Genomic DNA, 13,944 nt, shown 5'->3' on the forward strand with positions numbered 1-13,944 from the left:
TCTGACAGCAATTAAAAATAGCATGAAAAACAGCTCGGATTCAAACCCTGCAAAATGGAAGCATCTTTCAACATGTTTTGTTGTCTTGCTGATTTTTAACCAGCTGTAGGATTCTAAAGAGTAATGTTAGGCATTAATTCAGATGAATATTTTTCCTCCTGGTATACACACCTCACTATCATAGTGCAAACAAACCTCTTGTGCATTCATGTGCCTGCTTAGAAAGATTACAATACATAAACCAACACAACAACATCTCCTCACACGAACACAGCACCAACATAAATATTTACATAAATTCCTCCTGGACTGAATAAATGACCTGTGTTACAGAAGGCGTGAGCGTGTGAAGAAGTTTGTCAGCCCATGGATGCTGGGGTGTCTGTCAAAGGGTGTTTGCTGCGTGGCTGCTTGGCAGGTTGCCACCCCTCGGCTTGCACAATTAGAGTTTGGAATTTTAAAGAAGCTGCAAGAAAACGGAAAGAAGATGATTGAGAAGGGGAGCAAAAAGACACAGTTCAGGTACCCCAGAACTCCCTAATTCAATGTGATGCCCTTCACAAACATACATGCATGCATTCACACACACACAGAGTTGCACGGCATAGTGGGTCGACACTTACATCTGTGTAAAATGGGTGTCAAAGGCTGTTTCTGAACTGGGGAGTGCAGAAGCAGGGCCGGATTCTCTCTGCCCCTCTCTTTGTGCCCTTTTTCTCTTTGAGCCCTGCCCTGCCACACTACTCATGTAAGTAATTCTATTGAAATCAGTAGAACTACTGGGATACTCATGTGCACAAGTGTTGCAGGAACAAGACCAGAAATTTATCGAACAACTATGCCTTTGCATTTGTTGTGCTGCTGTCACACAACCAGGCACCAGGAAGGTCTATGTCTGGAGCTGACTGATCTCAAGTGTGGTGGGATAAGAAATTCCTCTGGAGAAAAATGCCAACTGTTTAATCGATCCTGGATGGTGCCAAAGCAAGTTACCAACATGCAGAACCATACATCCAAAAGGAAAGTAAACACCATACTCTAAAATACACCCGCTTCGCGAGGTAAAAGCAGCTTAACTGACACCAGTGGAACAACCTTGATTTAGAACAGTTCAGGATCTGGCTGTGACTGTATTTGAAACACAGACCAGCCTGATGTGCTCAGGTAGTCAGACCCTCCCCTGCCACGAAACAATCCTTGCTGGCATAAGTAGACTGGGCCACAAACCATTGTCAATCTAAGGGAGCTCATCAGGGGACTTTACCCTTAAAACATTCTTCCAGCAACTTCTCTGTTCTCCTCTGCCCTGAGGCGATCTCGGTTGGCAGTGATGGCTCAGGTTCAAACCACTTGAGGACAGGATGTGGAGCTTTATTGCTCTCCACTTGACCAGCACTAAAATCCAGATGCTCAGTATCATCAGGACAACAGCCCCAAAATGCCCCAGTTAAGACTGGTTGTGTCCCACTAAAAGAACTAACAAATGTGTCAGGAGTAATGGAGGCAGTGTGGCCCGATGGTTAGAGCAGAAGAGAGGATGTCAAAACCCTGTTTTACTTAGGAGTGAAGCTGCCTCCATCGGTGAACTCCGGCACATTGCCTCAATTAGACTGTTAACTGTGGGGAAAAATCAGACCACTTCTTTGCAAAAATGGAGGGGGCCTCATTTTAGGCAGCCAAGTTTGTACATGTTGGCTAAGGTGAAATATTTACAGTGACATGGCAGCAGACCCATGATATCTGACTTCTAGTCCCCACTGCTCTAATCATGGTCCCACACTGCCTCCAGCAAACAGCAGCAGCCAAAAAGATATGCGAGTACTTTCCTCATTCTGCCCAGGTGAATGGAAAATGCATCTTTCAATTCGTCATCAGTTAAAGCCTGCAGTCATCAGCTATGTCCTCACTGTGGTTGCTTAAAAAGGAATGATGGGAGGGACCCTTCTGATTCACCTTCCACCCCGAGTTAGCCATCAAACACGGGGGAGGGGGGAGCATGGGAGTATTTCATGCACTTTTTTGGATGGTACTTTCTCCTTATGACATAACACCAAACCATAATGAGGATTAGCCATCCACTTTGATAAGCTTATTATAGGCTTATGCATGTTGTTATAGCTTAGCTTTGGACGGCATTTATTTTAATAGGTAGAAGGCTGATGTCATATGCAGCTACGGCAGCCGTATGTGGTGGCAAGTTATCCCCAACAAGTGAAAATTAATGCCTTACATAGAACTAAGCAGCTACAGCCATTGTTTATGCAAAGATGCTGTTAAAATATGAATGCCAGATATAGCAGTGAAATGAACGGCTGATGGTACACTGGTGAAATTGATAGTATGCTGTGGAACTGTGCATTTAGGGGCCATTACAAATAACCAATCCTAGATGAATATTGATATAAATACATGGTGGTAATCTTCATATAAGAGGTAGCATTTATTATGTATCTCTGGTTGCCTCACCTGCACTCTGTCTATGAATGCACCTGTGGTGCGATTTACTCTACCACTCGAATCTATGAACAGATTCAAACTGCTGCCATTAATACAATAAACCAACCAAGCACAACAGCTGGCCAAGCAAACAAGCAAAACAGCTAAAAATGTTCTCACATGTTGAGAGGGAAAGACGACTTCCCTTCAGATCACACACTTCTGCGGTGAAGGGGGGTTCTAGACCAGTGACAGCTTCAGGGTCTAATAGCTTTGGACAGATCAGCTCCAGCAATGGGGTTTGTACCCCTGTATTGAGAGTCCTGGGAGAAGACAAAGTTCAAAATTCCTTGGCTAACATTGTGCAATGAGATGAAGACAAGCGGTGCAGTTGGATAAGCAGCGCCTATTCAGACCGTGTTTCTAAACTGGACCAGCCATATGCCCAAAATCCTTTTGTAGTTTTGAGTAAGTTTTTTTCAACTCTTGAAACAAAATAATAAGGAGGGAGGGCACCACTTACTGAACGTGTCCGACATCCAGATGTGAAAAAGCAATCTGCACAGCCTGGACTTACGAAATGTGTAGAGTATAGTTGCTTCTGCTGAACATAGTGGAGGAACTAGCCGACCTCTTGAAGTCCCTTCCAAACCTACATTTTTATGATTCCTTGCCATGAGTACCTCTGCCTGGTGTGTCTCTTTCGCCTCTCAAGGATCAGGATACAAGTCTATACATTCTGCAGGGGGCAGATCCCTTTCTTAGTCAGAGTCTCCATCTCTATATACCTACCCAGGGCCATTTGAAGGGTTTGAAGAACGTAGTTCTGGGAACGATTGTTACCTCTGGAAATAATGTATCAATTTAATATTGCACTGCTATATTTTTCAGTGATACCTGCATGTTCTGTGACTACAGAGTTTTCAAACAGCTATATCATAACAGTCTGTCGCAAGTGTATTGGGTGTTTCAGTTTGCCAGACCTGTCATAATAAATTAATTACAGGATGTTGCAGAAATGGCTAAGTTCCAGCAGCATCTTGCACAGTTTAATATAGCCCCATTTCCCCATTTCAATGTATTTGTGGTTAGATAAATCCTCAGAAAATTTACAGCTGCTGCAGACTAGTTTATTATACTCCCTGCCTGTGCAGAAGATATAAAAGTGTAACAAGAATTTGATGTCTTCTCGGTGCATAGATTTTGCTGATATTTCTTTACCGGTGTGGAAACTTTTTTCCGCTAAAAGTGGCATCTGCAGTTTCTACTCACGTCTGAGTATTAGACAGGAATTGTAAAACTGGTTGGCCACAGCCAACCATAGTGCAAAGTGCACAGTGACAAAATACAGCCAGGTGGTTGGAGTTTGTTAGATGAAATACAGAGGAGCCATCCGCATTTATCAGAGCAAAATGAAAATGCCGCCTTTTGAACCTGAAGGATTGCAAAGTGATGTGTAAACCATAACCCCACATTCTGCAAAGCTTTCCAGCCATGTGGAACCTGGCTCACACACTGCCCTCCCCTCTGATTTCACTGGGATTCTACTTGGGCACAGAGGTCTGCTCACATGAAATAGCTTTGCAGGATTAGGTCTCTTCCATCCCACCGTTGAGATGCAGCCAGCTCTGAGGAGTAAGGCAGCCTCCAACTGGCACACAGCAGATAGAACACAAGGAAGAATTATGGCAAAAAGTCCCAGATCTGGTCAGGACTAAGATTTCCAAGGTGCAGGCATTGTAGCAGACAAAGCTAGCCTTTGAGGCCCACCACTCAAGTGCCTATGTAGGGGATCTGCCAGGCCTGGGGCTGGAGGACCATGTCGGGGATAGGGTTAAGATACCAGGGCATGGGCACTTACTGGCAGTTCCCCTCTGAGTTTTGACAGGTGCCTCTCCAGCCCCTTGAGCATTCCAGGAGAGGGAGGCCACAAAGGCAGCTGAAAGCCAACATAGCCTGTTTCTCCGGGCTGTGAGTTCCACGCCGTGTCTCTTAGAGGTCTGGCACTGAATCTCCCTCATAATTTCTAAGGTTTAGTCTGAAGGACCTCAGCAATAGCCTGGGACTTAGCGTACACACCACAGAAGGATGAAGAGCTTGGTGAGATGATTAAAAGATTAAAAAACATGCCGGAAGCCACCAAAGCTCCATTATAATGAGCCTTTCCATGCTCTTCTGTTCCTTCTTCCCGAGCTCCAATTCTGAGTTGCTACAATCTCCTAAGCCTGCCCCAGGCAGCAGTTTTCTTCTCAAGATGCTCATTTGCCTCTTTCAAACCTCCTCTCCCTTTTATTCCTTACGCTCAGTAGTTCTGTTGCAAATGCACACATTGATACTTTTAAGCAATACAAACCTTTGAACTAATGCGGTATGTTTTTACAGGCACAGTTGCACATCCATAAATTATTTTCTCAAAAACATTTTAGGTAGTTTTAGGACAGAATGCAAAGCAAAAAATATGAAAGACCCTTTAAATTAACCTTTCATCTCCTTTAACATTCAGCAAATACATCTCATTCCCCCACTCCCCCCAACTTCCAGATTACAACTAATTTTTAAATGACTGTACCATAGGCATTGAAAGCATGCCCAATTTTTACTCTCTTAGTGATGTAACTTTTTCTGGCACTCTAGATAATCCCTTCAATTGAAGAGAGCATTTTTTTATGAAAATGAATAGTTAGGATAAGCACTAAATTGGTAGTTTAAATCAATGGTGGAAAACTAGTTAAGCTGTTACACCAGCCCTGTGGAAAACAAACAATTTAGTTGGAGAAGTTTAAAACTCCTTTGTTTTAAGCTGTTGGAGGCTGTACAATTTCAAACAAATAATACCAAGACAGAGATAATGTCTAACATGAATAGTATATGAAGACAAACTTTTAAACAGGCACAGATGGTGATGCAAAGGTAAATATAACACTGAAGTTCATACTAATTTCATAGACACTAAAAAGAATAATTTAAAATAATTTTGTGTTTACCAAACAAGTGTTTTTGCTTGAGCCTGTTCCCGCCTTATTTGAAGTATTTCCCATTCACCTTAATAATTAGAGCAGAAAGATGTGGTGAATGAAGTGCCTCATTATCAAGTTTGCATCCACAGTCACTGCAGAATGGCTACCATGCCGGCTATTTTTCATAGCTGTCTGCTTTTGCTTGTGTTGGACCATTGTTAACCCTAAATGATACTGACATTCAATTCTCCATCAGACAATCGGGTCCAGCCGGCAGATTTAGTTCACTAGTCAACAGAGACTTTCAATTGTCATGTTCTTCTGTGTTCTCATTAGCCCTTGTTTGACTGTGATCCAATGCCTACTGCCTTTTGAGATAAATGATGCTACAAATAAACTATTTATGTTTTATGATGTCCATTCCTTAAAGTGCTACTTCAAAACCCAAATGCAAATGGATAGTTAGGGGGGAATGCAAGGAAAAAAATGAATTGTCTCTTCCTATTTTAATTTTTCACATGTGTATTGTTCATCATATCTTTGAGGAACCACAAACACATGATGCAGAAGGAGAAATATGTATACATTAAAAATATATAGTAGAACCCAAAAAGAAACTACTATATTCCCACTGTCCAGATAGTTATAAAATTCTGTAATATTTAACCTCCTTCATCATAGATTTCTACCTGCTTTGTTCCACCGTTATTACACTGACACTATGTGTACCACTAATTCAAGGTTAAGTCTGTGTTTCCTGTAGAAACCCTTCATGCAGGTATTTATAATTCTGTCATTCTGGACTGTAGCTTTTTAATAAACAAGATCACAGCTCACCCACATACTGGGATGTTTAATGTTTATCTATTAAAAAAAAGGGGGGGAGAAGGAAAAACTTTCAGATCACTTGTGTAATCTGCATTGGAAATTTGGGCTCCCTCCTTAAATTAAGATTTAGTTCCTCTAAATGTCTGAAAGTTACCACCAAGTATATGAAGTTTACCATTTTTTAAAATAACTTTTTTTTTTTTTTTGCTGCATTACCATGAAAAAAGCATCATGCTACACAAGGACACAAAGATTCACATCCAAGTTTAGTTTACTAAACTAATGCCCCTACTAATGCAGACTGACTTGAGACAGACAACTTTTTTCTATTACTACAAGCATATTTAAAATATAAGCTGCATACCTGAAAAATCACTTTTTTGTCTATGGGTATATGTACATGTAAAACAAAATCTGAATGCCTGAGGGGAGAAGCATTGCCATTTCTCAGACCTCAACACCACTGAAAGCAAAAATGAGATATTTGTAAATGAATGTATCAGCTACATTTCCAAAAAAAAAGGCAAAAATTTCAAGTCCCTGATATTATGTGCTATTTTAAAAGATCAATAATCTTAATCCGAATCTTCTAAATTGGATATTGAAGTGTAGTTTTGTTAAATGCAATTTTTTCCTCTGAAGTAAATGCAGTTCCCTCTAACGCTGCACTGAAGGAATACAAAGCAGTAAAAGAATCTAACCTCCATGAGGCAGGGAGAAAAGGATAATGCAAATAAAGCCAGCTATTTTATAGTAATGAGAATAGTAACACAACAATTTTTAAAAGTATATTTTCAGTTCCATAAATTTTCATGTTGGGTCTTTTATTTGATTTCGAACTGTGCCTTGGAAGACACTTCTTCTGCCTCTCTGCTCTCAATTTGGAAAGTGTGGCAAAAGCAGCTCTGTTCAGCTTCAGAGCAGTGAACATAATTGGAGCCCTAGTTCGCAAGCATGAAAGGAAGCACTGTGCCTTTGATTAGAACAACCATTTCTCTCTGGTGTGTATGTGAAGTGTTATTTTTATCTTCAGCAGCCACAGTGCCAAATTATCATTTTACGAGGCTTTCCAAATGAGCACTCAGCTCTTGGCTACAGCTCTGCTCTCCCTGACGTGTAGCCTGATGTCATGCTCTGCCCTTTAAAAGTGACCAATGATATTTTAAAGTCATAAGAGGCTGAAGTTGTCCTTTTCTAAACATCAAATGCCACACACCTCACTGAACTGTTAGCTGGGCTGTATTTCAACAGCAGACAAGAACCCAGCCTAAAATATGAAGCAATTTCACTATGCAGGAATAATCTGCTTTTAGAATATATGGCTGAGAAACACACACATAGGAGTTAATTACCACTCAGTGCACATATGTAACTTAGACACACACACACATTGGGCAAACAGAGCCCTTAACAATGCCCCTGAATAAAGGATTTTTTCATGGGGAGTTTTACTCAAAAGAAACATGTTTACAGATTTTTTATGCCTTCAAAACATGTGCAGGGATGATGCTACAATATATGGCAACTAGTCCTTTGCATCTGGGTGAGTTTCACACATCAGCGCCCACCATGGTTATTCTCACTTCTTTTTTTAATGGAATCAAGTGCCTTGTCTACTAAATAAGGGTTTTCTAATTTTATGTTATTTATTGCTTCAGAGGGGGAGGGGGAAGTTTTTCCTAGCAGAGTAAAAATAAATTGGACACCATCAGTCAGAAAAAATACCAGCATTAACTGATGGAAAATATTTCATTTAATGTCAAATGACAGTATTGCAAGAAATTACTGAAATAATTAATAATGGTTGACAACATAGTGCTATTAATTTCAAAAAGAAATAAACTAAACATTTAATAGAAATAAATACAACACACAGCATAAAACAAAGCTTTTGATATGAAATATTTCTTCAAAATAAAGTAAGATACATTTGGCAATGCTGCTAACAGTGCAGCAAAAACTGAGTTTTACAAAGTTTTAGTGCATATTTAAATATGTATAAAAAGCCTTCATTGAAAAAAATCAATGTACCCAAAAGAGGAATTTTCCAATTCTTACTCATGTTGGTGAGTTTTACTCACAAGTATTTCAACTGAAGACAATTTACTTGCAGGGGTATCTGTTCAATATAAACAAAGGTTGCAAAATGTAGTCCAAAGTGAATATGCCACAACAGGAAAATACAAAAAATGTGTGTTTTCATGTAGACCTGAGTAGGATTCTGTCAGAGTGATCACATGCTACATACAGAATACTGTCTGTCTTTTTACTTATAAGAAAATAAAAATGGCTAACACAAAACCTTCTGTTTTGGTCAAGCTTATTTCACTTTAAGTCCCAGAGTACTAACAACTTTGGACTTCACTCGCCCACCTTTGCCCATGATGAGCAGTTCTACTGATTTCAATGGGACTGTACAGAAGTGGCAGGGACCCAAAGCCCATTGAAGTCAATGGGAATCTTTCCAAGATTAAAATTTTAGTCAGCATGAGAAAGGTAGCAGAATCCAGGACTTAGATTCTCTATTTCAAAATGCATCTGTAAATGCTATTTTGGGGAAATATGAAAGTCAAAATTCTGGCTTTAACTGCGCAGCAGCCCAGTCCTGTGAACTGGTGGCTATTTAAGACTTGTTAACCTTTGTAAGAGCCGGTGATGCCAGATTCCTTGCAGAATTACATTTTACATTATATGGCTCATCTTGCCAGGAGTATGGGGGAATTGTATATGTTTATCTATGTTTCACGTTTTATTTTTCAATGATTTTCTTATACTGAAATTAAGGTTACCATTTCAGTATAAATCCCATTCAAATCAATTGTTTGCATATAATATTCCGAAGGTGACCCCTATATCTGAAGTTAAATGATGACTAAATTTCATAACAGTCAGGCTCAAAGGCAACATTTGTCTTTCCACTTGCACTTGAACTTTTCACTGCTCTTTTCTTCTTCGTCTTCTTCAGTTCTACCTCATGGGCTCTAGGTTTGTTTTCAACACTATCAGTGGTAATTGATGATGTAGGGGTGTCAAATGCAATTACATTTTGCTGATTTTCTGTTTCATTCTTCAGTATTCTTTTCTTCTTCTTCGTACCTCTATTTGGGGACAGGGGAGAGAAGGAGGATAAGAAACATACAGAATTAGCCAACATTTAGAGCTTTTTCTACCCACAGCTGACATGCTAAAACAATGCTACACACATTTATTGCCTTTCCCCCTCTAGTATGGTTTTGAAACTGTTATAAGTACTACTGTGCTACTGCAGAACCAAAACAGACAAAAGCATTAGAACCAAATATGGTAGAATCTATTACAAATCCAATGGTTTGCTTTGCAACATATGCTCTAGCAGTCCTGTCTGGTGACAGCTGCACACGATTTTTAAAATCAACTACTAGAGCCTCAAGTAATCAATAAGTTTAATTATTTTAAAAGTGTTAAATTACCAATCCTCTGGCTCTCTCTAAAAAGTCATTACAGAATATTTTTCATCCTACAAGTTTGATTTCCACAATATTTCAGTTGAAAAGAGATTTCTGGTTTATTTATTTATTCACCCACTCTACAAAAATCATGCACAATGGAGTAACTCACTGGATCATTTAAAGTATCTGAACTATGATGTGTTTACAGAAATGCAAGCTGTTTTCATTTCATTTCCACTAATATACTGGGCACCTCACATAAGCACCAAACACAATGAATTAAGCCCGTTTCCTTATGTACCCTCCCCAACTGCTGCCACCCAATTATGGATTGTGCTGGCCATCTGCAGACCCCCAATGGAGCAGGGATTTGTGTGCACTGTTGTGCTGCAATCCTCAATAAGGCTAAGTCATGGATTTGCTGTTTTGGGCAGAAGCTGATGTAACCTTACTTAAATCATGACTTAGCTTGGACTGTAAGCTCTTTGGGTCAGGGACTATCTCTTTCAGCTGTGTTTGCATAGTGCTCAGCACTATGGGGTCTGGGTCCATGACTGGGTCTCTAAGTGCTACCACAATACATAGGAATAAATAGTGTGGATGTCTGAAATCCAAAGCATGTGATGAGCTTCATGGAGCTACCCTGGAAGTTGCAAGGCAGAACAATAGCCGATGTTGGTAATTCTGCTCCTGTGCAATAAGCACTCTTGCTAACAAACTGAAGGCTATTCTGTAAACTCTTCACCCCCCCCCGGAATGTGCTGGCAATGCAGCTCCAAGCAGAGGCACTGACTTTTGTTTTCGCAGGTGGGTGCTTTATGCCTTCCAGTTTCACTGTGCACCCTGTATATGCTCCTATCACCTACTGCTGGCTTATGGGTGCTGAACACCCCTTTTTTCAGTGGGTGCTTGAGCCCCAGAGCACCCATCAAGTTAGCGCCTCTGCCTCTCAGCATGAAATGTTTGACAGCAGTGCCCGCTGGAGCACCTTTATGCTCCTTCCTGCCCCTACCCTCACTGTTTCTGAATGTTCTGAGTGGGAGGCTATAAAAAAGGGGCAAGACATTCTGGCCACCACAACTCTTTCCACCACCTCTTCCTGAAATCCATGATTACATGAGGGCTTGATGGAAAACAGGATGGTGGGCAGGGAGCATGGGCATTCAGGGTCCATCTTTAAAATCTCCCGTTCCAGGTGAAAGGCCTTCATTTTTCATCTTCTTCAAGTGTACAGACCCACTCAAGGAATCATTTGATATGCTATTCTGACATGTGAGGAAGGTGGGACATGGAATCCTAATTAAACAATGACCGAAGAACCATTTGATCACAGTGAGCATCTGAAGGGGAAGCTAGGTCTACGGAATCATGTTTTGTAAGCATGTGTACAAAGCTCCATATCTTCACACTCAGACCCTTGAGAGCTGAAATTGAAGTCATTGTGACCAACAGTTTATGAAACTGAATTGTATCTTCTGATTGTGAAGATGCTGAAGCAACTTCTCCATTATCATCAGGAGAGGTCTCATCATCAGGCTCTGGATGTGTGTTCTGGAATTCCATGGGTCCCTCTGGTTCTTCCTCTGAAAGTGTTTCTGGGACTACGGATGGGAAGTGGTCTCCATAGTCCAGTGATGTAGATTGATATGTAGTGATGCAGTTTCAATGTATGACACTTTCTTCTGAGCCCTAGGAAGGGACTGATCCCTGTAAGGTGTGTGTTGAACACCCTCATAACATCTAAGTGAGAATCATCGGCAGAAGGAGGGAATTGCCAGTCCTGCCAATATTCTGCATCAGGTTTCCTATCATAGTACCTACTGGGGTAAGGGCACGGTCGGTGTTTTTGTGAACTGTGTAGAGCTTCTATGTAGCATTTGCTCTGATAGGCTTTCTTGGGAAAAGAAATGGTAATTTAGCTTGTCTTTCACAGTCTAATTCACTGTTAGATTGGGGATCTGATCTCTGTTGATGACACCAAGGAGTCAGTTCCAAAATCCAGAACCATTATGGCTGTGGCATTAGAGGCATGACTCTTTTGTAGGCATTTGCACTGTGCCACAGCCTTAATTTCTGGCCCAGGGTGAGGGTCCAGGAGGGATATGAAATTGTGCGCTGCCTTGCTAACAGGTGCCATATCTCGCACCACAAAGTTATCTGGAACAAAGCTGCTGGATGTGAAGAGGTGCTCCCACTTGGATTTGCTCTGCTAACACAGGCTGATACACGTGATTCCACTGTGTCTTGAAGTATGATCTGATGGCTTAGGATTCTTTGGTACCCAAGGTTTTGCTTTCATTCCAGGAACAGAGGATAGTACCTTTAGCTGGATCTTGGGCTTTCTATTCCCTGAGGAGCTAGGGGATGACATGGGTATCTCTGTACTCACAGAGGTGATTAGGGTTTGGCTGCTAGTGCGTCCTGAAGTACTAAGGCTTAGTACTGCTTTTGATGCTCTTTGTGAGCTCTTGGGATGAAGGTGCTGCAGACTGTGTACTCTGCAGGACAGCCAAGTGAGTCAGCCACCTACATAGGCATCCAAAGTGGGAATACAGCAGGACAAAGGTACAACTCTTAATTACTGGTCTCTTCCTCTTCAGATCTGCTCCTGAAGCCTGAACTGAGGTGTCAGAACTAACAAAACAAATAAAACACTTGTAAGGAAAAACAAATGAGTTTAATTTCTGTTAATCCTAACTAGGAAATCTAAGTCACTGGGTCTTCAAAGAAGTAGAATCAATCTGGAGAGGTTCTTGGTCTTTCTGCTGCTGTGTTTGGAAGGAATTGAGATAGTCAAAATGCCTTTTATAGCCTCCCTCTCAAAATATTCAGGTATAGCGAGGGCTGGGGCAGGAAAGTGCTCCAGAGGAAATTGTTGTGAAATGTTCCACCATGAGGAGCTGTACTCCAGTGCATCCTATGAGTAGGAATACGCAAAGACTAGTTGAAGACCAAGTAGAAATTCATAAAGGACATTATCCCTCCATATGGTCTTAATAAGATAGGCACTGCTATCTTAAGACATCATGAATTAGTGGCCTCCAGTCCAGATAACGTATTTTCAAGGATTCTGACCCTTTGTTCAATTTCATGAATCCTGCTTAAAACTGCCCATGTTTTTCTCTCTCATGACTGAACTCTTGTCTACGATGTGACATTTTTTACAGCATATCTTTGCAATCTCTTGGCTGCTATCTTTGCACACACAACTGGCTCCTATCCTGTTTCTTTCAAGATGGCATGGGAGCACGAGAAGAATGTTGTTTTAAGCTCAAAAGCAGCTCTGTCAGACAAGGCAAAACAACAGAAAGAAAATTAAAGGTTTAAAAAACCCTAATGTGTTCCTGAGAAAAGAGCACCGAACAAAACTTGCCTGCCCATCTATTGATTTAATCCCCTTCCCTTTTAAATTAGCTACTTCCTGACAAAGGTGCAGTAGCAGACTTTGAGCCAGACTCTCTCCTACTACCAGGTTCAAGTGGCCTCAGCATCCTCAAAGCCTGATATCTAAACCTCTCTGCAGCACTGCTGCCTGCCCAAACAGGAGAGTAATGACATAAAGCAAGGCCTTCAGTCCCTCCTATGTTTAGAGTGGCATCTCTGTGACACTCTTGCTCCCTGCTGTGCTGGTGTTAGAAATTAAATTCTGATGACTCAAATATCCATTTCTTTCTGAACTATAGATGAAAGGTTTCTTAGGCTCTTTCTTTCCCAGATATGATCCAGCAACCAGATGGACCTATTCTCATGACTAAAATGTGTTTAATTAAGTAAATATGTAACACTGAATATTTCAGTGGTTACACGGTTACATACAGCAGCAGGGGGGCGGAGAAGTGGGGGAGAAGAGGGAGGGGCAGGCAGGAGCCGGTGTGTGCGGGGAATCAGCTCTTAAGCTGGCCCCCCGCACATACTGAGAGCCTGGGTGTAACCATGAAGGGGTTGGTTAACCATGTACATGGTTACGTTTTCACATCCCTACTCATGACACATTTACTTCTCATTTTAATGAACATTTTATACCCAGTAATATTCCCCCCATATCTAAATTAGATCATATTCTTTGTAGATTCCATATTTTATAAACCCCTGGTCCAATACGCCTCAAAACACTAAAAATCACTTTTTGATGAAGTTTTAATTATACAATCCTGTCTTAGTGTGGTCCAAGTCCTGTCTTTAATAAATGTAACAAGTTTGTGTGTACTCATACTAAACCATGGATTTTCTTCTTAAACACAATCCAGTTAATACAGTATGCTCAAACTGCAACCTCATATTGTATCGGCTAACAA

General features: G+C 40.9%; 1 protein-coding gene across 3 annotated transcripts in view; it reads right to left on the reverse strand.

Moving 5' to 3' along the window:
• Positions 1 to 7,950: 7,950 nt before the first annotated feature.
• Positions 7,951 to 13,944, reverse strand: part of AHI1 (Abelson helper integration site 1) — a 181,962-nt gene continuing 175,968 nt past the window's right edge. For 2 of the 3 annotated variants that reach the window (XM_075924228.2, XM_075924227.2), the window contains exon 25: positions 7,951 to 9,319. In XM_075924228.2, the coding sequence (XP_075780343.2) occupies positions 9,094 to 9,319 (226 nt within the window). In that variant the 3' untranslated portion in view covers positions 7,951 to 9,093. The remainder of the gene's footprint in view (positions 9,320 to 13,944) is intronic. The other variant, XM_075924231.2, reaches the window with a different exon arrangement.

This window comes from Pelodiscus sinensis, chromosome 3 (genome assembly GCF_052426305.1).
Source record: "Pelodiscus sinensis isolate ZL-2025 chromosome 3, ASM5242630v1, whole genome shotgun sequence".
Taxonomy (NCBI): domain Eukaryota; kingdom Metazoa; phylum Chordata; order Testudines; family Trionychidae; genus Pelodiscus; species Pelodiscus sinensis.